The following is a 27826-nucleotide window of genomic DNA, read 5'->3' on the forward strand; positions in this document are numbered from 1 at the left end:
TTTCCAACCCCATGGCCCCTGGGTGTTTGTTTCCAACCCCCCGGCCCCTGGGTGTTTGTTTCCAACCCCCCGGCCCCTGGGTGTTTGTTTCCAACCCCCCGGCCCCTGGGTGTTTGTTTCCAACCCCCCAGCCCCTGGGTGTTTGTTTCCAACCCCCCAGCCCCTGGGTGTTTGTTTCCAACCCCCCAGCCCCTGGGTGTTTGTTTCCAACCCCCCGGCCCCTGGGTGTTTGTTTCCAACCCCCCAGCCCCTGGGTGTTTGTTTCCAACCCCCCAGCCCCTGGGTGTTTGTTTCCAACCCCCCAGCCCCTGGGTGTTTGTTTCCAACCCCCCAGCCCCTGGGTGTTTGTTTCCAACCCCCCAGCCCATGGGTGTTTGTTTTCAACCCCCCAGCCTCTCTCACTCAGACCCCAGCCCCCGTGTGCCTCTCTAACTCACACCCCAGCACCCGTGTGCCTCTCTCTCTCACACCCCAGCCCCCGTGTGCCTCTCTCTCTCACACCCCAGCCCCCGTGTGCCTCTCTCACACCTCAGCCCCCGTGTGCCTCTCTCACACCTCAGCCCCCGTGTGCCTCTCTCACACCCCATCCCCCGTGTGCCTCTCTCTCACATCCCAGCCCCCGTGTGCCTCTCTCTCACATCCCAGCCCCCGTGTGCCTCTCTCTCACATCCCAGCTCCCGTGTGCCTCTCTCTCACATCCCAGCCCCCGTGTGCCTCTCTCTCACATCCCAGCCCCGTGTGCCTCTCTCTCACATCCCAGCCCCCGTGTGCCTCTCTCACTCACACCCCAGCCCCTGTGTGCCTCTCTCACTCACACCCCGCCCCTGGTTGCTTGTTTCTCACCCCCAGACCCTGGGTGCTTGTTTCTCGCCCCCAGCCCCTGGGTGCTTGTTTCTCGCCCCCAGCCCCTGGGTGCTTGTTTCTCACCCCCAGCCCCTGGGTGCTTGTTTCTAACCCCCAGCCCCTGGGTGCTTGTTTCTAACCCCCAGCCCCTGGGTGCTTGTTTCTAACCCCCAGCCCCTGGGTGCTTGTTTCTAACCCCCAGCCCCTGGGTGCTTGTTTCTAACCCCCAGCCCCTGGGTGCTTGTTTCTCACCCCTAGCCCCTGGGTGCTTTTTTTTTCCTCCCCCACAGTTTTCCCCTCCTCCCCCCACTAGCCTCTGGGTGCTTGTTTCCTTACCACCAGCCCCTGGGTGCTTGTTTCCTTACCACCAGCCCCTGGGTGCTTTTTTCTTTACCACCAGCCCCTGGGTGCTTTTTTCTTTACCACCAGCCCCTGGGTGCTTGTTTCTTTACCACCAGCCCCTGGGTGCTTGTTTCTTTACCGCCAGCCCCTGGGTGCTTGTTTCTTTACCACCAGCCCCTGCGTGCTTGTTTCTTTACCACCAGCCCCATGGTGCTTGTTTCCTTACCACCAGCCCCTGGGTGCTTGTTTCCTTACCACCAGCCCCTCGGTGCTTGTTTCCTTACCACCAGCCCCTGGGTGCTTGTTTCCAACCCCCCAGCCCCTGGGTGTTTGTTTCCAACCCCCCAGCCCCTGGGTGTTTGTTTCCAACCCCCAGCCCCTGGGTGTTTGTTTCCAACCCCCCAGCCCCTGGGTGTTTGTTTCCAACCCCCCAGCCCCTGGGTGTTTGTTTCCAACCCCCCAGCCCCCGGGTGCTTGTTTCCCACCCGCAGCCCCCGGGTGCTTGTTTCCCACCCGCAGCCCCCGGGTGCTTGTTTCCCACCCGCAGCCCCCGGGTGGTACCTCACTGACTTGTTTCCCAGCCCCCGGGTGCCTGTTTCCCAGCCCCCGGGTGCTTGTTTCTCACCCGCAGCCCCAGGGTGCTTGTTTTTCACCCCCATTTTAGCTTTATTGGATTCCAATATTGTTGAATGGTTAAGGCAGTGGCTGAGTGACAGGCAACAGAGGGTTGTAGTCAATGGAGTATATTCGAAGCTGGGCTTGTCACCAGTGGGGTACCTCACTGATTTGTACTTGAACCCATTCTCTTTAATATTTTTATTAGTGATATTGCAGAAGGTCTTGATGGTAAGGTATGTCTTTTTGATGATGATCCTAAGATATGTAACAGGGTTGATGTTCCAGGATGGATAAGCCAAATAGCAAGTGATTTAGGTAAACTTGAAAAATGGTCAGAGTTGTGGCAACTGACATTTAATGTGGATAAGTGCAAGATAATGCATCTTGGACGTAAAACCCAAGGGCAGAATATATGATAGATTGAGATAGATTTGACAATTGAGATCCCGTGCAATAAATCAATCATTGTTGCAGGCATCTATGACCTGCCTAGCTCCCCAGTGCATTCCCTATCTAAGATAGCCCATCTCCTTAGTGAAACCATAGCTGAAAACCCAAAAAGTGACCTGTTGGTCTTTGGAGATTTTAATATTGATTGGTTGAATCCTAAAAATAATAGTTCTTGCTCGCTGTTTAAGACTTTGCAGCTAACCCAATTAATCTCCTCCCCAACTCGCATAAACATTAAAAGCCATAACCATACCCTGCTTGATTGCATTCTCTCCACTTCTCCTGATAGAATCCAGGAGGCAGGTGTTCTCCCTAACAGTTTCAGTGATCACTGTTTAGTGTACTGTGTGCGCAAAATAGAGGCTACTAAATCCTCTCCCAAGGTTAAAATCATCAGGTCCTTCAAAAAAATGTAATCTTGAATCCTTTCTTAATCACATCAAGAACCTCCCATCGCACAGATTAAACCTAATCCCAGACCTAGACTGTGCAGTTGAATTATTTCAGTCTGAACCACTACAACTTTGGAATTTGCATGACCCGCTGCGTAAGGTGAGAGTAAATGGGGCACATATGAACTGGATCACAGCTGACCTCATCCAAATGTACCAGTTGCGGGATTCATTGTGGTCAAAGTTCAAGCGTACTGGCTCTATGAACGATCATTGTGCATATAGACAATGGCAAAATATATGCACAAAACAAACAAAATTGACCAAGACTCAATATTTCTGTGAAAATCTACACAACATATCAAATCCTAGAAACTTTTGGAAAGTCATAAATAAATTACAAACTCCCCCAATCAACTCCCAACCCTCCACTGTCAAAGTGGATAACCAAACCCTGCAAGTTCCCTTGGATGAAACAAATGCCTTTAACAGTTATTTTGTCGGATGCTCCACTTCCCAGATTGCCAAGCTAATAAATTACACATCCTTAAACTACAAATGTGGATCAGGCCCCACTAAATTTGCAAAGACCCAATATAGACAAATTCATTTTTAGACCTGTACCTATTAGTTTTATTAAGAAATACCTTAATAATCTAAAAATGAAAAACCAGTCTGGACCTGATCGAATCCCAGCAATGCTGTTGAAGCTCAGTGCTCCGGAAATTGCTAAACCTGTCACAACCCTAATTAACAAATCCTTGGTGTCTGGATACATACCTAAACTTTGGAAGACTGCAAGAGTAGTGCCCATACATAAAAGTGGTGACACTACTTTGGTTTCTATCGCCCAATATCATTGCTCCCAGCATTGTCAAAAATCTTAGAAAAATGCATCCATACGCAACTATGTGAGTATTACCAACAATCAAACTATATGACCCCTGATCAATCGGGTTTTCGCCCAAATCACTCCACTACAACTACCCTCTTAAAAGTTTGCAATGACATCCAAACTGACATGGAACAAGGAGCCATTTTCCTTGATTTTGCAAAGGCCTTTGACACAGTAGACCACAACATTATACTGCACAAACTCAAAAACTCAGGTATTTGTGGTTGTCTGCTAACCTGGTTTCGATCATACGTATCGGATCGCTCACAATATGTATCCATTTCTGACAGCGACTCCCTCCCTCTCCCAGTCGTATGAGATGTTCCCCAGGGTTCCATTCTCTGCCCTCTACTATTCACATTATTTATAAATGATCTTCCCAATATCTGCAAATCCTCAAATGTACATATGTACGCAGACAACCCATTAATCTATGCAAGCCAATCTACCGCAGCTTGAGGCTGTGCTACAAGACCAGTTTAAAGAGGTAGAAAAGTGGATCGCAAAAAACAAACTCTTCCTAAACACTGACAAAACTGTCACAATGATATTTGGAACAGTACCTAAATTACGCAAATTACACAATTCCCACCTATCCATCAAAACAAATTCAAATAGCACACTGACCACAGTCCACTCTTTCAAATACTTGGGCGGCAATTTCCAGGGGGCTGCAAAAAACGCCGCCCCCAAATGCCCAGGCAAATACCTTTTTTTTACCTCAATTTCTGGGAGCCCAAGAGCTGGCCAGCTGGCCACCTTTGGGCTCCCCGGGGCAGGCAGGCAGGCGGCCGGCCGGCGAGGGAGCACTTTCCCCTGAGCTCTCTGCTCAGCTCCCTCGTGTGACCCGCAGTAATGCTGGGAGCCGGGATATGACGTCATATTCCGGCTCCCGGCATCACTCTGTGGGTTGCGCGAGCAGCCCCACAGGACCCCAGGTGAGAAATACACCCAGCTATCCCAAACGTAGCGAGGCTGGGTGGATTTAAATTAAAAAAAAATGATTAATAATAATTGTGAGTGTGGAGAAATGTGTGTGTCAGTGAATGTGAGTGAGTGTGTGTCAGTGAATGTGAGTGAGTGTGTGTCAGTGAATGTGAGTGTGTGTCAGTGAGTGGTTGTCAGGGAGTGTGTGTCAGTGAATGTGAGTGAGTGTGTGTCAGTGAATGTGAGTGTGTGTCGGTCAGTGAGTGTGTCATTGAGTGTGTGTCCGAGTAAGTGTATGTCTGTCTATCAGTGTGTCAAATCAGTGAGTGTGTGTATGTCATTGTTTATCAATGTATGTTAGAGTGTGTGTATGTACGTCTGTCAGTGAGTGAGCGTCTGTCAGTCAAAGTGCGACCTTGACAGGAAGGGGTGGGGAAAATTTAGATTGGGGGATGAGGGGGTTCCCGGGCATCGTCCTGCCTAGGGCAGCACAAATCCAAAATACACCACTGAGTTCAGAGAAGGGCTACTAAACTTGTTCATGGATTGCAGGATACAACTTACAAGGTAAGGTTAAAGGAACTTAACATGTATAGCTTGGAGGAAAAACGAGACAGGGGGGATATGATAGAAACATTTAAATAAATAAAGGGAATCAACCCAGTAAAGGAGGAGACTATATTTAAAAGAAGAAAAACTACCACAACAAGAGGACACAGTCTTAAATTAGAGGGGCAGAGGTTTAAAAATAATATCAGGAAGTATTACTTTACTGAGAGGGTAGTGGATGCATGGAATAGCTTTCCAGCTGAAGTTTTAGAGGTTAACACAGTAAAGGAGTTTAAGCATGCGTGGGATAGGCATAAGGCTATCCTAACTATATTTAGCAAATTGGGCCGACTAGATGGGCCGAATGGTTCTTATCTGCCGTCCCATTCTATGTTTCTATTTGAGGTTGTATTTACCAAATTTGAAGACCTGTTAAGGAACAAATGGCTATTACTTTACTAAGAGGGTAGTGGGTGCATGGAATAGCCTTCCAGCTGAAGTGGTAGAGGTTAACACAGTGAAGGAGTTTAAGCATGCGTGGGATAGGCATAAGTCTATCCTAGCTATAAGATAGAGCCAGGGAATGAAAGTATTTAGAAAACTGGGCAGACTAAATGGGCCAAATGGTTCTTATCTGCTGTCACATTCTATGTTTCTATGATTATTATGCCCTGATATGTAAAGCCATAGAATTCAATGAGGATGTACTTTCTTTTTCCCAAGACTATAAATATTTATCCTGTTCAGAATACTGCTGATGTCTGCTGTAAAGTTAGCTAGCAGCCTCTCTATCACTCTTCTTACTGTGTCAGAGATTTCCTTTTTTTTTTCTTTAACATATTTTTATCCGTCCTGTTATTTATCTTCTGTCTGAACCAAGATCAATCTCATATTGTATTAGCAATTGCTTAAGCACTTTTTGTTTTGTGTTATTACAAATATATTTGTTCCCTGCAAATTGTATGTTTAAAACAATATATATATATATTAAAACACTATATTCTATATATTTCCCAAAGATGCAATCAAGTCATTTGGCTATTTTCCTTGTGTAGGTGATTTCCTTTTGAAACTTTTAAAAAGGATGACAAGCAGAAACTGGTGTGCAGTTCCAATTTTGTTCATATCTAAAGCTCTGGGAGCTCTTCCTCAATGTAGAGCCTGGGGTGCGGAAGGTCTTCTTCTGCTGAGGTAGGTTAATATACTATATTGTAGTAGTCAATCACCATGAGACTAAAGTACATTTTTAAGAAATGCTGATTAAGGTTTTTGAAAACTGCTGCTTTGATTAATACCCTAAAACATTAGTTGCACTTACAGGTGATACTCGAAAAATTAGAATATCGTGCAAAAGTTAATTTATTTCAGTAATGCAACGTAAAAGGGGAAACTAATAGATGAGATAGACGCATTACATGGAAAGCAAGATAGTTCAAGCCGTGATTTGTCATAAGTGCGATGATTATGGCTTACAGTTCATGAAAACCCCAAATCCACAATCTCAGTAAATTAGAATATTGTGAAAAGGTGCAATATTCTAGGCTCACAGTGTCCCACTCTAATCAGCTAAGTAAGCCATAACACCTGCAAAGGGTTGCTGAGCCTTTGAATGGCCTCTCAGTCTGGTTCAGGAGGAATCACAATCATGGGGAAGACTGCTGACCTGACAGTTGTGCAGAAAACCATAATTGACACCCTCCATAAGGAGGGAAAGCCTCAAAAGGTAATTGCGAAGGAAGTTGGATGTTCCCAAAGTGCTGTATCAAAGCACATTAATAGAAAGTTATGTGGAAGGGAAAAGTGTGGAAGAAAAAGGTGCACAAGCACAAGCTTTCTTGGCTGCAATAAAAAAAAATATATAAATTTAGAAAATACCGTAATAATATCTGCTGTTAGTAGCCCTTTAAATTGTAGCGTTTAATGTTTATATTATTTGTAGGGAAGTTCTCCAGTGTACTATGACCACACATCAAATTCTTTTTCGTGGAGCTGCCCAGTGTTTTCTTCTTCAAGCTGCTTTGAAGTTAACCGATGTTGTAAGTATTCATCTGTAAATTACTGTCAACATTGCTGTGGGTGCAAGTGTGTGTACATGTATATCTGTGTGTAAATATGTACCAATGTATTAACTGGGTTATTCCCTAAAGTCTGAATTCACGTTATTCAACAATGTCTGGATTTTGCTATTCAGGTCCCAAGCAGGCCTGAGCTTGGTCTGGATTTCAGCCAAACTGGACACCGCAGGATGGCTAAAATCCAGACCTAAATACTTGGAATCTGAGCCTGGATTTTAAAAATCCAAACTGCTTTCACTCTTGCAGCGTTAGCAGCCAATGGGCAAATAGGTGAAAAAAACCTCAGTGGCGTGAGTGTTAATTTTGTGGTGGCTGGCCAGCGCTTGCTAGCCAGTGGCCACATTAAATAGTTAAAATGAATACATTTTAACTATTTAATGCTGGCCATGTGATCTTGATTAACATTATAGTCTCCCGGAAGAGGGTAAGTCAGTCACTTTATGTGCATAGTATACTATGAGTGCAATTCAGACTTCAGCTGTATCCAGTGTCCATGAAAGGGAAAATAGTTATTATTTTTGTGTATACTGATGTTTATATATTTTATTTTGTTTTATTTTATAAAAAGTAATTCTGCGTGCAGTTCACTGTCTGATAATATGCCGTCATTGCTGGGCATATTTGTGAAGTTATTATAATTTTGACACACATTGGATTGAGGTGGGGGCATAACTACTAACAGTTTAAAACTAGTGACTTGGCAATGGAGAGGGTTATTTAACAGGCCCTAACTGACCTTTCTTGTAACTGGGCAGCAATGGTTGCCAAGACTGTTGCAGCAGACTGGGGCTTTAGATAATTATACAATGGCAGGTCATTAAAGGTAATACCTGTAAAATAAAAAATATACTTCCCTGAAGTCTTTGTTGTAACCTTTCTTTTTTCAGCCCCAAAAAGTGCCATAATTATCAACAAATCTAATGTAAAAAAAAAAAAAAATACAAAAAAATAATAATGAAAAACATGATGTGATGAAAATAATCTATCTTTGTTCCATGAGGGCTATGCACAGACCGTGTTCTTGTAGTGAAGAAGGACCCCACTTTGTTGTTTTTTTGCATTGTGTGTGGAAAAAAATCTCACACAACGCAATGTCAGTAAGAGCACTCTGATTGGTTACTGGAGACCTACGTCTAGCCTCTGTTCGTACTCCTACCTCTGATGCTCACCTTAAAGTCTTCTCTAGGGCTGCACCGTTCCTATGGAACGCCCTTCCCCTCTCTGTTAGACTTTCACCCAACCTCCACTCCTTCAAACAATCTTTGAAAACGTACTTCTTTAGGAAAGCATATCAACAAAACTGTGAATAGCTTTCCCTCCCTGCACCCTGATTCCTCTCCTGCAACTGTCATCAAAACAAAAGCCCTGAATGAATACTATCCTAACAACCTACTTTTCTACCCTACCCTTACCTTTTGAGTCACTATACCCCACTCCCCCTAGCATGTAAGCTCATTGAGCAGGGCCCTCAATCCCTCTGTTCCTGTGCATCCAACTTGTCTGGTTACAAATACTTGTCTGTTAGTCCACCCATTGTACAGCGCTACGGAACTTGTTGGCACTTTATAAATAATATTAATAATAATAAGTGAACTAAGAGGCTTTGTGGTAGGAACCACAAAGCCTTTTAGGCCACTTATTATTATGTTTAGAGCGCCAACAAATTCTGTAGTGCTGTACAATCGCGTAGGGGCCTAGATGGGACATATTTGTTCATTATTATTAATAAGTAGGTCAGAGCAGCATTGTGTAGAGATTTGTTAGCAAGTATCAGGATCTTAAATTGAGTCCTATATCTTACGGGAAGCCAATGAAGGGACTGACAGAGGTGGGAGGTGTGGGTGGACAGGAAGATGATCATCGCCGCCTCATTCCATATAAACTGTAATGGGACAAGTTGGGAACACGTAAGACCACTGAGCAGTGGATTACAGTAGTCAAGGCGAGAGAGGACAGCAGCATGGAAAAGCACCTTTGCCGTATCAGGAGTTAAATAGGGTCAGATGCTCGCAATGTTTTTCAGATGGAAGCGGCACAATTTGGCGATTGATTGTACATGAGGGGTGAAGGAGAGGTCAGAGTCAAAGAGAACACCTAGGCAGCGAGTCTGCGAGGTATAGCGGATGGTAGCGCCATTGACTTGGAGGGAAACCGACAAGGGAGTAGCAACACACGAGGGAGGGAAGATCAGAAGTTCTGTTTTGGACAGGTTCAGTTTAAGGAAATGAGCAGCCATCCAGTTGGAAATAGCAGAGAGGCAGTAAGAGACACGAGTCAAGAGTGGAGGTGAGAAATCAGTGGAGGACAGCTAAATCTGCATGTCATCCGCATAGAAATGATACTGGAAGCCATAAAAGCTGATGAGTTTACCAAGGTAGATTGAGAACAATAGGGAACCAATGACAGACCCTTGGGGAACACCAACAGAGAAGGATTGGGTAGAAGAGGCAGAGCCGGAGATAGAAACACTGAAAGAGCTAGGAAGAGCACCAGGAGAGAGCAGTATCTCATAGACCGAGATTATGGAGGATGAGAAGAAGCTGTTGATGATCAACAGTGTCAAAAGCAGCAGAAAGGTAGAGGAGAATTAGGATAGAGTAGTGGCCAAGGGATTTTGCAGTGATAAGATCATTTGATACTTTAGTCACAGCTGTTTCAACAGAGTGATGAACGCGGAATCCAGATTGAAGTGGGTCAAGCAGAGAGTTGTATTAGAGGAAGTCTGTCAATCTCGCAAACAAACTCTCTCAAGGATCTTGGAGGCAAATGGCAGCAGCGAGATAGTAGTTGGATGTGGCATTAGGGACAAGGTTAGGCATTTTCAGAATCGGGGTTACTCATGGAACCTATTATTCACTCACAATCTACTGCTCATTATGAGTACCTTGATACTTAGTCCCATCCCTCAGCATGTGCTGGCCACTGGGCCCCCACAACCACACAAACATGTGGGCTGGTGTCAGAACCATACATTAATTCACCAATTAACCCACACTTTGTCATGGGCCCACAGTGGCTTGCTCAATTTAAGCATAGTGCTTGGTCCCCTGGCCTCAGTTTAGCATGCTTTACTTTATGCCGCTGCTGGAACACCTGGTCCTTTTAGTATGGGCTTGTCCCACTTTAGACTTCTACATACCCAACAGTTTGTCTTTCAGCCTCACATTGGATTTTTTACTTAAAGGAACACCATAGGCACCCAGTCGACTTTAGCTAATTGAAGTGGTCTGAGTGCACTGTCCATTTTTCCAGAGAAACTGCAATGTTTAGACTGCAGCTCTAAGTCGGCCTTCAGTGGCTGTCTAGCAGACAGCCACTAGAGGGCTTCCTAGGTTGAAGCGGACATTTGGTCCGGCATCTGACGCTGGATGTCCTCACGCTCTGCATAAGGACATCCAGCATCAGATTTTTCCCCATAGGAAAGCACTGCTTCAATGCTTTCCTATGGGGTGGTCTAATGCGGGTGTGCGCATTAGAGCCTGCTCATCAAGGGATGCCGATAGGGGCGGAGTGTAGATCCAGGACCAAGAGACATCGGCGCTGGGATAGGTTAAGTAAATAAAGGTTCTTTTAATCCTTTATTTACAGGGTAGGGGGAAGAGGGTCTCGTGGAGGGTGGAGTGATAGTGCCAGGAATACAGCTTTGTTATGTCGTATCCCTTTAAGGATCACAATATACCTGTTCTCCTCTCAGACACATCAATGGTCAGCATGTGATCATTATTAATCAAATGTATTTTTTTTTTTTAATTATTATTTATTTTGTTGTGCGTATAGTTACAAACAAGCCACGACAGCTCATACAAGTATTATTGCAACACGTCTTAAGTCAACCACATGGCTTTTAGTAGAATTGCACACTTTTATATTATTAATGTTGTGTAATCTTTTTTTTATATCCATGCCAAGTTAATTTTAGCTTAGATTTCCATATTACGGAACATATCCTCTTTACATGTGTGCATATTGTTAAATATCCTTCATTATTATTTACTCGAAATTTGTTTTGTTTCATATTTTAGAATTGTAAGAATCAATTTATTTTTTAGGAAAAAGTGTCTTTTTCGGATATTTCAATTTTCCTTATGTACCTAAAATCAGAGGAATCGTTATGCAAAGGAAGTCATCTTTGGAATGAGGTATGATTTAATTACACCTAATCCCAAATCTATAATTCTGTAATATTGCTTTAGTTTTAATGCATGTTTTTTTTTCTCTTTTATTCTAGCTTTGTACTTGGCTTTGTAACAATGACAAATTGTTCAAAAAGAGTATAGAAATTGAATGTGCTACTGATAAAAAGAGATCTTCATTAAGTATGTTCACTCAGTCTTTAGCTGAAGACTACCTTAAAGTGCCACCTTCTAAAGGTAATGTAAATAATTGACTTTGGATGCAATGTAAATGCAGTTCTGTAACTGAATTGGCTTAAATGCTTCTCTAACATTACATGTCATAAGAGTGAACAAAAGATTATACATTAAACATTATATGTTTTCAACTGTTGACACAGCTAGACAAAAAAAAAAAATGTTTAATTCATGAGTCCAAAGTGACAATTTAGATTTCTCCTGAGACCAACTAGCAGTTACCATTCATATTCGCTATTGTGTCTTTGTATGTATCATTAAAAAAACAAAAACAAAAAAACAATTTGGATTTCTTTTCTCTGCAGACTCCTTATAGTGGCATTATCTCTCTCCATGATAAAGGAGTATCCCATAAAGAATTGTTACGAAATATTAATTTTGAATTAAATTCCAACCCAGTCAAGAGATATAGTTAGACAAATTTGGGGCTACTTTGTCTCTGTAGATTTCCTACGCCATTTCTAGACACTGGGCGGGGCTAATGACATCTAGAAGTGTCAATCACCTCAGCCGTCATTAGTGACCGCTGCAAGGAACTGTCTCTGTTTATGAGGGATCTAGCGGTCTTGCGGGATCCTGCATAGACATCAGTGCTGTACTCAAATGTATGTGCAAGAGCAGGGCCAGTGGAAGGATTTTTGGGATTTTTGCCTCTTAATCCCCCCCCCCCCCCTTTTTAAAAATACTTTATTTGGAAAGATTTTTGTTTTATGGGGTGGGGGTACAGAAAAGAAAACAGGGAGTTAAAGTTTGTGGTACAAATTTTGCATAACATAAATCTACTTTTCATAGTAGTCTAACTTTCCAAGCGCATATACCAGTTGTTTGTCGGTAGTTTCAACATACGTTCATTGCAAGTAAATATTTTCAACAATCTTGTCGACATCTGTTATTCTTTCGTCTTGGGTTTGGGATGGGGTACAGAAATAAGAGGGGTGGGGGTGAGGGTACCTTTTCATTTGCAATGTGTAACATACATTTTGAAATATATTGGGTTTCTTTTTCCTTTTCCCCCTCCTCTCTCTCCATCCCTCTTTTGGGGGGGATACAGAAAAAACAATCAAACAAAGAGAAACGGGGGATAGGCATTTGTCACACAATTTTTACAACTTAAACATATGTGTGTTGTTGTATTTTGCTTATCAATGTAAATATAGTCATCTTTTGGCCTTAGGTGTTACGTTTATCTTTTCATATTTCAGTATTTCTTAATCCCCCTTTTGTGTTTTGTATCCCCTCTTTTAAATGTCTTACCCCCTTTAGTGTATCTTATACCTAATTTTTCCCCATTGTGTGTCTCTTACAAACCCTTGTATGACTCTTATATCCTTCCAAATTTTTGTGATCATACATTGCATAATCCTGCCACAACGCCAATGTACCCCATCTTTGGCAGGTCCTACTCTGTCTACTAAATGAGCTACTCACTTGGGGAAATCCTTCCATCTCGAGTTCTCTGCAGTACAAGGCTTAAATAGGGTCCTGAGATGAGGCACCTGTAACAGGGAGGGGTGCAAAACCAAGGAGCTGGCTAGACTCCTAAATATATATATGGGAAAACAAGGGTTTGGCTGCACTCACCTAAACATAGTTAAATGGGGTGCTGCTGGGAGCCAATAAGTACAGTAAAAATGAAAATCCAGCGCACTCACTTATCTTCTAAACAGGTATTTTAGTGCTGAACAATTTTGTAAGTTTATTAAAAACACAGAATCTAGGCAAAAACCCTTGTTTTCTCCTATATGTATATATTTAGGAGTCTAGCCAGCTCCTTGGTTTTGCACCCCTCCCTGTTACAGGTGCCTCATCTCAGGACCCTATTTAGGCCTTGTACTGCAAAGAACTCGAGATGGAAGGATTTCCCCAAGTGAGTAGATCATTTAGCAGACCGAGTAGGACCTGCCAAAGATGGGGTACACTGGCGTATGTATATGATCATATACTGTAACTAAACCCCCAGATTAGGTGTTTTTAATTAAACTAACAAAATTGTTCAGCACTAAAATAACTGTTTAGTAGATAAATGAGTGCGCTGGATTTTCATTTTTATTGTACTTATTGGCCCCCAGCAGCACCCCATTTAAGTATGTTTAGGTGAGTGCAGCCACACCCTTGTTTTTTACTAATAGTTGGCAACACCACTTACATCTCATCAAAACACTGCACTTCCAGTACCCCCCTACCCGCTACCCGGTTACCAACACAATCCGCAGCTCAAGGACTATGTCCGCGGCTGCCTCTGTCATCCCCGCAGGAGGCATGAAGAAGCATGGCCCTGACCCCAAAGAATAATACAAATTAAAATTAAAAAAAGGGGGGGGTGGGGGTGGAGGGATAAGCCCTGAAGGGTGTGGGGAGACTAGCAAGTAGGTTCCCTGTCGGGCGTGCAAGCCAACCGGTCTAGCCAGGAGAAGAGAGCATGAGGGGGGAAGAAGAAAGCATGAGGAGGAAAATGATGGCCCTCCTGAGGCCATCCTTTTCCTGTCCGCCGGACCACGCACGGCCCCCCATGCCAGCCGCGGGGCTCTAGCCCCAATTATGCATAACATCTTTCAACTGAATAAATGTATGGGTGCACGGCGGTATCCGTATACTGGCACGTACGCCTGCATGTGGTAGTCATATGTGTTGGTTCCCTGTTTCAATCGCCCTCTGTGGTGCTGTCCAAGCGCACTGTGGCCAGTTCTCTCTTGGCAGTCTCGGGTGTTGACCCCGTGCCCAGCATCCACCCCCCTCCCCACCTATGCTGAGTATCCAACCCACTCAATTGCACCTGGTCCTGGAGTCCGTGCCTATAGTTAAATGCTGGTGCTGAGGGAGTAGGGACACCAGAAAGTGGTGCTTTCAGTGGGGGCTGTCTGTGTTCTCTTGGCAATTGCGGTACTGTTTACTGTTCCCTTGTCCGGTATTAGCATCCCTCCTCCCCACCTATGCTAAGTGACCCACCTGCTCGGCCGTGCTGGGCCCAGGGGTCCGTGCGAGGGCCGGGACAGCAGGGCTGTTTGCACAGATGTCGACCGAGAAGTCCAAGTGGGTCGCTGCTTCGGAGATTAACCGGGATCCTCTATATACCCTCAGGGCCAACAGACGTGGGGGCCTTCTGCGCCTTGCGGCCTATTGCTGTCTAGCTCTGTATGGCATCCCCTGCTTCATCTCCATTGGTGCCTCTCCCCTTCCCCACCTAGTCTAGGAGACCCCTCTACAGAGGCTCATAGGCCCCGGCCTTCTATAAGTCAGGGATCTAATTAAACTTTACAAAGTTGCTGCCATAATCTTGTCTTTGAGGCTGGCCGTGTGAATACTGCATATGAAGTCTCATGGCCTGCCATCACTACGGGTTTGGCCCACTGCTCTGTGAGCTCTTTTGAGTTGAATCTCGGGTGGAGCTTCTGGCCCCAGCACCTGCCAGAATAGTACCTCCAGGGTGGGTGGCACCGGAGCACCATTCAGCTCAGGTAGGCCCCGAATCCGGATATTCTGTCGGTGGCTCCTGTTCTCCAGGTCCTCTAACTGTTGGCGCAGGGCCAAGAGCATGTTGCCCTGTCTGGTCGTGGCAATCCCCGCTGCTTTGTGTTGCTCCTGGCACCCCGGCGCCTCTGTCTGCCGCCAATTCTTATCGGACCGAATTCTTAAATTCCCAGACCAGGGCGCTGGTGTCCGCCTTGGTAGGCATATTACCCGCGATTTGTAACACCTCAGCTTTAATCTGGGTAAGGGCTGGTTCCATGTGACTATCTTGCAGGGAGTCTCCCATGCTCTCCGTGCCTGGTGACACCGGCGCCATTTTGTCTGCAGACCCAGGGCCTCGCTGATCCGACAGTGTAGAGATGTAATCGTCCAGAGTGCCTGTGCCTCTGCGGGGGGATCCCATCTGTAAGGTACTAGGACCTAATTGCTTCTTCGTAGGGAGCGACCGATATTGATTTTTTAGAGCCGATATTGATAATCTGTGAACTTTCAGGCCGATAGCCGATAACTAACCGATACCGATATTCTGTACATTTTTCGTTTTGAAAAATAAAAATAAAAATCAGCCGTTCGTTGAACATGTTTATTTATTTATTTTTTTAAATTGGTAAATAAAAAATAAATAATACAGAAACATACCAGTCAGATTGCAGCAAAAGAATGGTGATATGGTCAAATGTAACCACTTTTTAAATTTTTTTTATAAATATCAGTCAAAAGGTAACAACAACGACGTCCAATTGCATATAGCCACATTGTCCATACTGGCATAGAACATCCCAGTCGTCCTTACTACTTACCGGGTCCCCACTGTTCCCACACCGGTGGTCGCGATCATGGGGTCTGCCTGGGAGCTCAGGCAGACCCCCTCTACCTGATCCGCTCCCCCAGCCATGTGATCGCAAGGTCCTCGCAATCACATAGCCGGAATAGCCAGCTTATGCAGTGCCTGCAGGGGGCCTGCCTGAACTATCAGGCAGTCCCCCTCATGCCTGATAAAAAGTTTAAAAAAGTTATTAAACTGTTTTTTAATTAAATAAAAAGTACTTGGATCATATGTATGTGTGTGTGTGTGTGTGTGTGTGTGTGTGTGTGTATATGTATGTATGTATGTATGTGTGTGTATATATATATATATATATATATAAGTACTTTTATCTACACATACATACAGGAGAAAATCTCTGGTGGAATTTAAAGAAGGCAATAGGCTAAGATTCCTCAGGAACGCTGCCAGAAGCAGGTGTCTGCCTTTGCATCTCATTTGCAGTAGGTCATAACAGCAAAACGGTGTTCTATTATGTACTAAAAATGCTTGCCATGAAGGGGTTGAATAATTTTGGGTCCGGAGAAGTCATAAATTGCATTTTAAGTTGAATTTGGGATAACCATTCGAAGCATTCATTGTGTCGAGCTATTTCAATTGATTTTATTTGATTTGTTCATTGCAAACAGTTGAAAGTCTGTAAACTTTGACAATGAACCTGATTTTCAATGGGGGTTAAATAATTAAGTTTTATTTTTTGGTAAATCCGTTTTTATTGATGCATTTACATAGTGGTACATATTATGAACAATATGCTAATTCCTTATTACAAAGACATAAAGTGAAAAATGTTGCTTACAAAAGACATACATTGCGGTGCTATGCTTTCCTGTTTCTTCTTACTTTTTATTTCCCTTGTAAATATGTTGTTTATGAGAGGGTTCATCTTTTTTCATTTGAATTGAATCATAGAAACACTTCTGCGTGGGTTCGCAGGCCACATTAATCATACAGTGTTTGAGTGTTTGAGTTGCATAACTGGTGAGGGATATTGCTATATGCTTTCAAGTCAAGTGATACTTTACTCTGCGACCTGCAGATCTAAGCCCACACGTAACGACCCACAGAAGCAGACATGGGGACCACACACGGGACCACAAGAGACCCACTGTACAGGGATCACCTTAAGACTGTAGGGCATATGGGTAACTAATGGTTGTTCATAGCAGTCATATAACGTAATAAATGTCAATGTGACAATAGTTTACACACAATAGGACCTGGGAGTCCGATAAAGTATCACTTGACAGGGCTTAGATCTGCAGGTCTGTCAAGTGATGCTTTATCGGACTCCCAGGTCCTATTGTGTGTAAACTATTGTCACATTGACATTTATTACGTTATATGACTGCTATGAACAACCATTAGTTACCCATATGCCGTACAGTCTTAAGGTGATCCCTGTACAGTGGGTCTCTTGTGGTCCCGTGTGTGGTTCCCATGTCTGCTTCTGTGGGTCGTTACGTGTGGGCTTAGATCTGCAGGTCGCAGAGTCTTCTGCGTTGTTTGTGTTGTCATGGTAGGTTAGTCATTCGGTCTTGTTTAGGTTTGTGACATGCGGTTGTGGTCAGACTAAATAAAGTAGTTAGTGAGCCCTGAAATGGGTGTGTATTTATGTACTGGTATGTGAGGGTCAGTGTTTGTTTTCTGATTGGTCTTTACCCTATCCTACTGGTGTCATGTCCCGAGGATTAGTTGGTCTCGCCACCTCCGTGTAGGTGGTTGGTATTTGTGTCTTCTCATAACTGTGATATCTCTTCTGTTTTTCTCTCTCTTTCATTTCAGTTCTGCTGGGCTGCCCCTAGTCGGGTCCTGTGTTGTCCCACTGTCATGTGTGGGTCCGCTCCTGTCAAGCTCCGGGTGGTGTAATGGTGGGTTTATGGATAGGTGGGTGTGAGTAAGGGTGAGTCAGCTTTGCGTCCGATGCGCTCGGGCACCAATCTCTTCCCCTCCACCCATATTTAATCGTTGGTCCCGGTCTGTGTGATATATACATACCAAGGTCTCCGTTGTTCTGTGTGTTTGTCCCTACTTCCCAGAAGGTATGCCATTTTGGCTTCGGCCGTTTGGATTTCTTCTACCTTTTGCCTCCATTGTCTATTGGCGGTTGGTGGATTCATCTTTTTCCAGAGTAGCGGTATCAGTGATTTCGCTGCATTGAGCAGGTGTCTTAAATGATCATGTATTCCTGACCCTATAGTGTTAAAACCACCACCTAGCCCCCCAGATGTCGGGCCGCAATGCAAGCCGGCTGCTTTTGGTTTCCCAGAGCAAGTAGTTTGGGGACCTTTTGTGTCCCTGTCGTTAGAGATGCCCGTCGTCTAAGCTGCTGTGCCTTCTACAGCTATTTTCTGGCAGATTTAGTGGATTTAATGGTCGTGCTGGCAGGAGCTCACAGAGACACGTCTGGCCAGCTTGCGAGTCAAGCCCCGCCCCGTTATGATTTTTTGGGGGGGAATTTATTTATATATTTATATGCTCTCAGAGCCATTGGAGGCAATTCTTACATGAAAGTTTAGATGATATTTACTCTATTTACTGTCCTTCCAATTTTTCAAAACCAAAGTGACCAACATGAAACCTATGGAAAACGGTTTAAATAAGCTAACGTTGTTTTTGTAATTAGAGTATCCCTTTAATATTTACCATTTGTCTGTATTCCTTTCTATCTTACAGCAGAATGGTCAAGAAAATTAGAAAATTGGGAAGACTATTGCCATCACATTCTATGTTTTTAAGTGTCTTGCTACTGCACTGCTAATATTCCATCTCTTAGTTAAGAACTAGAATAGTGTGAATGGCTGTATTCATCAAGGATTTAGTGTATATGGTCATGAGCTAATAATTTATTATTTTTTTTTTTTTTTTAATTCTTTATTTTAGTCACTCAGCAGATTATATAAGGCAATCGTTACAATACAAAATGCGGGCTAGTGCCTGTAACGTTCTTATGCATGTACACAAGCAGTGATATTAGGTTTGATGCAGTGATCTGCCGAGTGGGTTTTTTTTTTTATACGAGATAACATGGTAAATGACCTAATAAGCAAACAATAATACAAAGGAGACCTCTTGGCACATATATATAAACAATCGAGAAGCTTAAGGTGACTTCAGTTCAAACAAGTGAGGTGCATATTGCTAGTACTACGTTTGTTTAGGTACACATATGAGATTAGTATGCCGCTAAGGTCTATGCTGTAAAAACATTTAAGGAGTGCAGTCGCTTATAGTGCTTAGCCTAATAATTTAAATAGTTTATACAAGCTGATAACATGCCGCAATATGAACCGCTAGAAAAAAAAAAAAAAAAAGAAAAAAAAAGCATCAGGAGTTGGCATAAAACATAGGTTGTTCTGATAATCAGGCTGCTTAACTATGCGCACCTGGATAGGACATGAAAACATTGTTTAGCAATGAAAAGTTAGCCCCTATACTTGGTATGTAACTTAAGTTTAGTGTCTGGCCGGGCTGACATAACGTATGATTGTAAAGCGTGCGTGTATAGTAGGTAGGGCAGGCATTGCCAGTGTCTGTCACCTGAGCCCCTCTCAGGGAGAGTGCCAAACTCGGTGGAAAGAAAGAACTGTTCTGGTGAGCAGGGGTAAGATTTTGTGGGCTGTGGGCGTTGGGGCGTCTACGCGTGTGGCATAGGGGAGTCCTATATTGAGACCACAGGTAGGCGATTTATGTTGGTCGATGTGACCGCGGTAGTCGCTATGAGTGGGTGATTTTGCGCCTGGCTAAGGAATTATGCACGGTGCGTCGGGCTGAGCTGGGATCAGGCGGGGGGAAGGTGATTGGCCGTGGTCTATGTACCTTCTATTGGTGTAGCAGGTCACTACCTGTAGCATGTGCTGGCATTCTGAGGTTGCACAAAGTAAATACATTCCCCACCATACAGGATAAGTAAAAATGAAAGTAAGAGTAAGAAAAAATCAACATGAAAAGTTCAACATGAAAAGTTTCGAGGCAGTCCGTCTTTCAGACTTTGGGGTATTCCGCCTCGTTACCAGCTGGCAACGGTTGTCAGTCTGCTTCAAGAGGTTCCCTTCGTGGTCGGGACTGCTTTGGGAGTGCGTGGGACGAAAGGAGTCACTCTTTCAGGGTTCCATTGATGAGAAGGCCCACCTGTGCCCGCCGTATCAGCCGTGTGTAAGGAGTCGTGCGATAGTCCTAAGATGGGCATCAGAGCTGCCGCTTCTTGTATGTCGTGAATCTCATGTTTGTCCGACCCATGTAGTATCTGTAGTTTTCTGGCCTGTAGCCATCTATATTTCAGTCCTTTCTTCTGTAAGAGCGTCGTGAGAGGCTTAAGTGATCTCCTCCAGGCTAAAGTGCCCCCTGTGATGTCGGCATAGAAAGTTAATTCCATCTTTTCGAATTTGTAGGGTGAGCAGTCCCTGGTCGCCGCTGCAACAGCTAGTTTGTCTGCGTGGTTCTGGAATTTGATTATTAGGTCGCGTGGCGCTGAGCTTGGCGCTTGGGCTGGTTTTGGAGCCCGAAAGAAGCCGTCCAGTTGGACATTTCTGGCCTGTTTTGGCTGTAGCAGGGCCGCCAGGAGGCGTCTCAAAACATGTGGCAGTTCAGTAGGTGGAACATCTTCAGGGACACCTCGTACTTTCAGATTATTAGCCCGGCGTGCATCTTCCAAGGCCGCAAAGCGGCGTTCATTTGCCGCGTTCTGACTTTGTAGCTCTAGGACCTGTTGTTGGAGCGTTGTGATGTGGTCTGAGCTGGCTCTGGTAGTAATTTCTAGCGCGCTCATACGGCCAGTCAGGCCTTGTATGTCAGCCCGGAGTGATGCTACGTCTGACTGGAGCGTCTTTTGCAGGTCTGCGAGGAGCGATTTTAAAACCGCAGTGGTAACTGGAGAGTCGTCTCGTTTCTGGGCTATTGATGCCTGCTGCTGTGCTAGGTAGAGGTCGGCCACATCTCCCTCTGAGGAGAAATCATCCGATAATTCGGAGTATGTGTCCGGGTGAGCGGCCATTTTGGGCCCTGCGGCCTCGCGTGTCTGCCTGAGGAGGTCCGCTATATTCGGCCCTTGTCTCGGCATATCTGGTTTCAATTTTTTCGATTTTCGCCCCATCTTGGTCACTAGTCTCTGCTCGTTGTGGGTAGAGCCCCAAATCGTAATTCTGATGCCCGAAATAGGTATGCTTTTGGGTTAATTTGCAGGAGCTCTTGTGCCATGCGTCCACTCCGCTCGGTTGCTAAGCCACGCCCCGTCATGAGCTAATAATGACCAAAATATTGCACTATGCAATATGTTGGGCAAATAGAAAGCCAAAAAGCTTTTGGAAAACTGGTTAAAAGTTTCATGCTTTGAATAGGTTTAAAAGAAATGGATAAAGCTTGACTATATGCCTCATACAGATTATTTTGTCTCATACAAAATCATTTCCTTACAGTTCTGTATTTTCTTGAAATATAACTTTAAAAGGGGACTGGGCCTGACCATCATGGAGGAAAGTCGCATCTCTAACGAGCTCCTCTATGAGCCTGTTTTACACAGCCTTTTGTGACTTTCCTGGATCATACAGCGATGACCCCAGGAGAGATTAAAATTGCCTGATCTTCTTGGCATTAAGGTAGACAATATGAGGCACACTGAGGGCTCACACAATCCTCCAGAACGCATGAGGCCTACCGAGCACCAAGTTGGAGAGGCGGCCGCTCTCCCGGCTTGGAAGCGCATGGAAGGAGCCACTACAGAGCACATGTCCCGTTAATCCCCCTCCCCCTTTAGACCGACAGGGGTGATCCTGGTTCACCCCAGGAGGACGATCCAAAACCCTGCTGGAGCATAGGGTGACACCTTCCACCACGACTCACTAAATATGGTGGAAGTCACATGCCTCCCTACTTCAAGCGAAAATATGCTTGATTTTGAACACAGGCTGGACAAACACTTTGAAGCTTTTTGTCAGAAGCTGGAAGAAAGAATCCGCCAGAATGCCGGGCTGCAGCCAAATGGCTACCCACCAGCCCAGCCAGCACCACGTGCAGATCAGCAGTCATCAGGGCACCCTGTGCAGAAGGCCCAGCTACGGCGGCAGGTCAAACTGGGAAGCTCACCTTAACGCCTTGCACCTCAGAAATGTACATTGCAGTGAAAAACAGCTTGGCCTCCAGAACAGAAGGTGGCATTAAAAGAAGGTGTATGCTCTGTTCCACTACCTTCCACATCATATCGTCGGCCTGAAGAATTCCTCAGCAGTGCTGATGCGAGTTCTACCCATGGCTGGCATCGGGTAAACTGGGACATATGGACTGAGCTGCACAGCGCTCCTGCTGCCTCCGTTCACCATTTTAAGCTCCCTCAAGGGAGGGGACCACGCTGTTATGTGACACTATGGGTCATTACCCACAATGGGGCACTGGTATGAGATGTTATGTTATTTTCTTTTCATTATTTTTTATTCTGGTCTGCCCTGCCTGTTGATTAATGGGGGGAAACTCCTGGGGAATTGCTATCGCATGATGTACCTCATACAAATCCTGCTATATGCCCCTTACATGTTGATTCACTTTGTTCCTTAAATGGTGGTTAGTCCCAGTGGTATACGCATGTTGTTTAAGCTTGAGTACTATTTGTGATAGTCAGAATCAATCTGCATGTCTTTCCTTTTACCTCTTGTTCACACAATCTTTGACCTACATGAAGGAAAGCTTGTCATATTTTTTTTTACTTAACTATGCTCCGCATGTCTAGCAAACCTAACCTACTTCTGACAGATGTATTAGTCTTTTGCTTAAGCGGACCTCTATAGCCAGACTAAGCCTGACCTCAGTCCCAACTAATAGCTAGACATGCTCGAGCCTGTTTCTTATCTGTTAATTCAATATTTTTCTTCTCATTTACTGTAACGGCTACCCAGGTACTGAGAGGGTATCAGCCGTTGGAGACGTCCTTTTTCCCGGCAAGCTGCTGTATAGTAATGAAGTTACTTATTCCCATCCACAAGATCCAAGAGCAGAGTCATGCATAGCTGTTAAAAGAGCAAAGTAGTTATGCAGCAAATCCCCTTCCAAGAACGAGACGAGGCTACGTTTTGAAGGGTCAAGAAGAACTAAATTTTAATGACAAGGATTCTCCTTTTATGCGATTCTGCCCAAGAAAGGGAGACACCTACATAATTAGTACAGTAACCGATAACAAACATGGTACATCCCACACATCTCCTCCCCTCAGATAAACATTTAACATAATTAACACACACACATTTTACCCTAGTTTTGGATGTACCCCAAATACTTGGGGTACATTCATAAATCCAGTATCCCCAGATAGCCCTAATCTGGGGGAACAACATATTTAAAAATCATCCCATTCGGTTAAGGGGTTCGGGAGTTATGGGGCTTTAAAGTTTTGACCGACCGCACAGGCACACTAGCCGAAAATAGTTCTATAAGTTTTGGCCTTGCGGTCGGTCCTCGTTTGTGTGGTGAAAAGTCACGAAAATCTTGCCATCCGTGAATATCTTGATGGTCGCTAGAATCCCTGTATGTGGTGTAGTCTATCTACCAAACGGCAGGACGGTCGGTAGTTTCAGCACGAATTTACGGTGTTATGGAGGTCTCAGCGGTGTTCGCCTACTCGAGTGTCCGATTTTAGTTCCAGACACTCAACGGCAAATCACCATTGTTCGTGAACTAAGATGGCCGCGAACACGTGTAAAAGTCCCGAAATGGCGACCACCCAGGAACTGAAACAAAGAGTTTGTGCATTTCTCATACGGATGGTATGTGCCGATCCGGGAGGTAAAATACCATATAATTGAATAGCAGGGTGGTCCGGTGTTCGGTAGTTTGTATTCGTATTTATGCATGCTGAGTCCCTACCGTATGGGTTGCATAAATAGACAAATGGTGGTAAAAGTCCCGAACTGTGATAAAAATAATCCACATGAACCAGGTAAGCATATTCCATTGTATCCATAGTTTCTGTTGTTGTATATGTACCTGGTTAGTTGTTAAAGGGACGGTTAGCAATAAGTATTCCCAGGCGAAAGGTAGGGTTCTGTTACATTTACTAAAAAAATAAAGCAAATGTGCAGTGCACTCAACATTTAATGCTATACCACTTCCTTTTGCAACCATTTACCGTGTTTCTCCGAAAATAAGACCGGGTCTTATATTAATTTTAGTCACAAAAAACACACTAGGGCTTATTTTCAGGGTAGGGCTTATTTATTTACGGTAATTAATCCACACACCCCCTCTAATTAATCCACACACCCCCTCTAATTAATCCACACACCCCCTCTAATTAATCCACACACCCCCTCTAATTAATCCACACACCCCCTCCAATTAATCCACACACACCCCCTCTAATTAATCCACACACCCCCTCTAATTAATCCACACACCCCCTCCAATTAATCCACACACACCCTCCAATTAATCCACACCCCCTCCAATTAATCCACACCCCCTCTAATTAATCCACACCCCCTCTAATTAATCCACACCCCCTCTAATTAATCCACACCCCCTCTAATTAATCCACACCCCCTCTAATTAATCCACACCCCCTCTAATTAATCCACACCCCCTCTAATTAATCCACACCCCCTCTAATTAATCCACACCCCCTCTAATTAATCCACACCCCCTCTAATTAATCCACACCCCCTCTAATTAATCCACCACCCCCTCTAATTAATCCACCACCCCCTCTAATTAATCCACCACCCCTCTAATTAATCCACCACCCCTCTAATTAATCCACCACCCCTTTAATTAATCCACCCCCCTTTAATTAATTCACCCCCCTTTAATTAATCCACCCCCCTTTAATTAATCCACCCCCCTTTAATTAATCCACCCCCCTTTAATTAATCCACCCCCCCTTTAATTAATCCACCCCCCCTTTAATTAATCCACCCCCCCTTTAATTAATTCACCCCCCCTTTAATTAATTCACCCCCCTTTAATTAATTCACCCTCCCTTTAATTAATTCACCCTCCCCTTAATTAATTCACCCTCCCTTTAATTAATTCACCCTCCCTTTAATTAATTCACCACCCCCCTTTAATTAATTCACCCTCCCTTTAATTAATTCACCACCCCCCTTTAATTAATTCACCCCCCTTTAATTAATTAAGTCCCAGACATAAAATGCCGGTATCCACTCACCGTTCAAAGAGTCCGACCACTGGGTGCCTCCGCTGGATCCTTCCGCTGAAGATCCGTGAAGGCAGAATGACGGCGCTGCGCACGTCGTCATCACGCTGCGCGATGCCGCGACCCGCAACGCTCCTCCCCCTCATAGAAGAAAGAAGTCCCGCCGAGCCGCAAAGGTAAAATGCCTAGGTCTTATTTTCGGGGTAGGGCTTATATTGCAGCCCACCCCGAAAATTCGGCTAGGGCTTATTTTCAGGGTAGGTCTTATTTTCGGGGAAACACGGTATGTCTTGTTTGAAATGTATACATCCATATGTCAGTTTCTCTGTGCACAATCAAAAATAAAGAATATAATATATATATATATATAACTTTAAAATGTATAAAATCTTTTTCTTTTGTAGTTGAGATCTAATATTCAGAAATGCGCTATTTAAAGTTGCAGATACTTTACATGACATCTGAACAGTAAACAAAGTATATAAAAGTATTGCTATGCAATAAGTTGTGTTTTTATGGCTACCTTGATTCAGTCATCTCTGTAGATGGTTTCTGTAGATGACATTAAACAACAAAAAGTTTGAAAAAGTTTGTCTACAAGTCTTTGTTTCACTTTCTCTCAATTATAAGACCTTGTCAAGTTGTTTTACTTGCAAGTTTTGGAATATTTTGTAAATTAAGTGTTAAATTTTTGATCTACAATTCTTTGTTGACATGTCATATAAGTAACTAGCGTACATTTTTGTCACAGGAGATAATGAGCTCATGCCAGATTGGTTTGAATCCAGACTTGTTGCTACAATGATTCTTTTGGCTGCTGATGTTGAAATCCTGAGGCATTCAAAGACGTAAGTACAATGACGTTCTAAGTATAGGATATAAACATGTTTGTTTACATTTGTTGATTGTTTTTTTTTTTTTTTTTTTTTTTTACTTTCTCTGTTTCAGTTTTGCTGAAGGTGGTCAGTGTAAATATCTACATTTCTGATTTATTGTAATTGAGACTCTACCAGAGCAACCCATGCTTATTACATAGTTCCAGGGGGGCTTGCGATGAGGTACACGAACACAATCATCAAATACAGGATGGGCCATATTTCAGAGTAGGGATTGAGGAGTCAATAACTTTTCTATTAATGAACCAATTTTAGTGATATCACATACAATGAATGCTTAACATATATATAGAGAGAAAACTGATTAACAGGATAAACCCTATAATCAGTGGGTGGAGCACTGAATAATAGACAGGCAGACATTAGCTTACCCCTCTGTATGGTAATATAAATCTCGATGTGGAGTGATACATAAAAGAGAAAAAAACATGAAACATCTAGTGCAGATGGTATTTGCAATATACTAGATGCAAAATAAATGAAGGTAGACACACTCAGTCTTCAGAGCCTGAGGGTAAGGCTCTATAATAACGCAGCTGTGCTGTTATAGGTAGCGACCCACCTTCTTGGATAAACAGGAATCTCAAGGCAAGCAAAACATAGGAGATTATGGTGCAGTATGTCTGTGCTTATAATAAGCTAAAATCACTTCATAAAAGAGGACTCTCACCTTAATAAGAGCCCATATGTGCCTTGGCTCTCAGGTATAAATGCCTGGTGTCAATTTTTGGGGTGACACTCCTTAATCTGGAACCTGGAATCGGACAGACTACCAAATAGTACTAAAATCCACTATTTATTAATATAAAATCAAAGGTGAGTAAAAATACATAAAAGCAAAATAAAAAGGAACTTATCAGTCTTTGGTAGTACAGTCCTTGTATGTCAAAACACGTTTTGCTGTGAAAGCTTCTTCAGTTGGCTTAACATATAGAGATTTGTTTGACTAGGTACGGAAGATAGCACTTTTTAAATGTGCTTCATTTGCCGCCTTGCAAAGTTGGGTTCTTTCGATTGCATTGGTCATAACATTAGTTAATGTTAGAGGCTCTAACACTCAAATTTCCCACAGGAAGTAATTGGGAGCTTAACGTTGGGCGAACGTGGCGGCCAATTAATCTGGGAATTTCTTAAAAATATCCACCCGCATTTGTCTCTGTTTTGAAAATATAATTCCACTACCTTCGTGAAATTACCGATAAACTCCCAAAACTCCTGTGACAATACGACCCTGGAATCTTTGGCCCTGGAGATGGACCAGTTCAGGCATAGCATCGCCTGTGGGATTCTTTACATTATCCTGTACTTTTCTCGCTAGCGAGTGCAGCGTCTCTCTTAGCTGGTGATTTAGTTGAAAGCGAGACATCCTTGCTTCTCTCTTACCGAAATTGTAATAGTTAGGACCTTGAATTACCTGTGGGAACTTCCGCTACTCTGGTGAACTTCTACCTTGAGCGCTAGGACTCAGATACTTGAGTTGCTAATCCCCTGGCAAAGCAGGGTACACTGCAGAGTTGCTCTGGGTATTACAGGATATTCTATCTAACTAAAAAACACTAACGATTCTCCTATGAGCAATCTTACTATAGCAGACTGTAGATTGTTACAACACAGAATTCCAATGAACTGCTTTATTGTATGAGCACACAGCTTTTTCTACATTTACAGGCATGACACATTTTTTGCATAAGACAGGGAGGAGTATGCAGGTACAGTAATTACAGTGTGGAAATTATCAGAGCACGCTCTTGCAACACCATGAGTCACCTTGACCATCTTATTTTAGGCTTTCAACAGGCAGGATGTGACATTATTGACTCAGTCCCACCTTTTTACTGTGCTGGCTATACATCTTACAATGTCCTGAAATCATCATACATATGCCCAGCTTCTGCGAGCCTGGGTAGGGGGATTATGAACTACATAGTACTTTGCCTGCATTCCAGTGCTAGCGATGGTGGCAAAATAGCTCAATCAGTTCTCAAATGGAAATAGGGTAAATAGGCCATTCGTCACAACTCCGTAATAATATAAGAAAA

The 27826-nt window shown here is 43.8% G+C and overlaps 1 protein-coding gene across 1 annotated transcript in view; it reads left to right on the forward strand.

Annotated features, from left to right (window-relative positions):
- The window catches only part of TARBP1 (TAR (HIV-1) RNA binding protein 1), a 204069-nt gene that overhangs the window by 19827 nt on the left and 156416 nt on the right, over positions 1 to 27826 (forward strand). The window contains exons 7-11 of the mRNA XM_063443373.1: positions 6072 to 6207; positions 6956 to 7052; positions 11141 to 11230; positions 11320 to 11461; positions 25643 to 25739. Coding sequence (XP_063299443.1) covers positions 6072 to 6207; positions 6956 to 7052; positions 11141 to 11230; positions 11320 to 11461; positions 25643 to 25739 — 562 coding nt within the window. The remainder of the gene's footprint in view (positions 1 to 6071; positions 6208 to 6955; positions 7053 to 11140; positions 11231 to 11319; positions 11462 to 25642; positions 25740 to 27826) is intronic.

The sequence above is a fragment of the Pelobates fuscus genome, chromosome 2 (assembly GCF_036172605.1).
Source record: "Pelobates fuscus isolate aPelFus1 chromosome 2, aPelFus1.pri, whole genome shotgun sequence".
Taxonomy (NCBI): domain Eukaryota; kingdom Metazoa; phylum Chordata; class Amphibia; order Anura; family Pelobatidae; genus Pelobates; species Pelobates fuscus.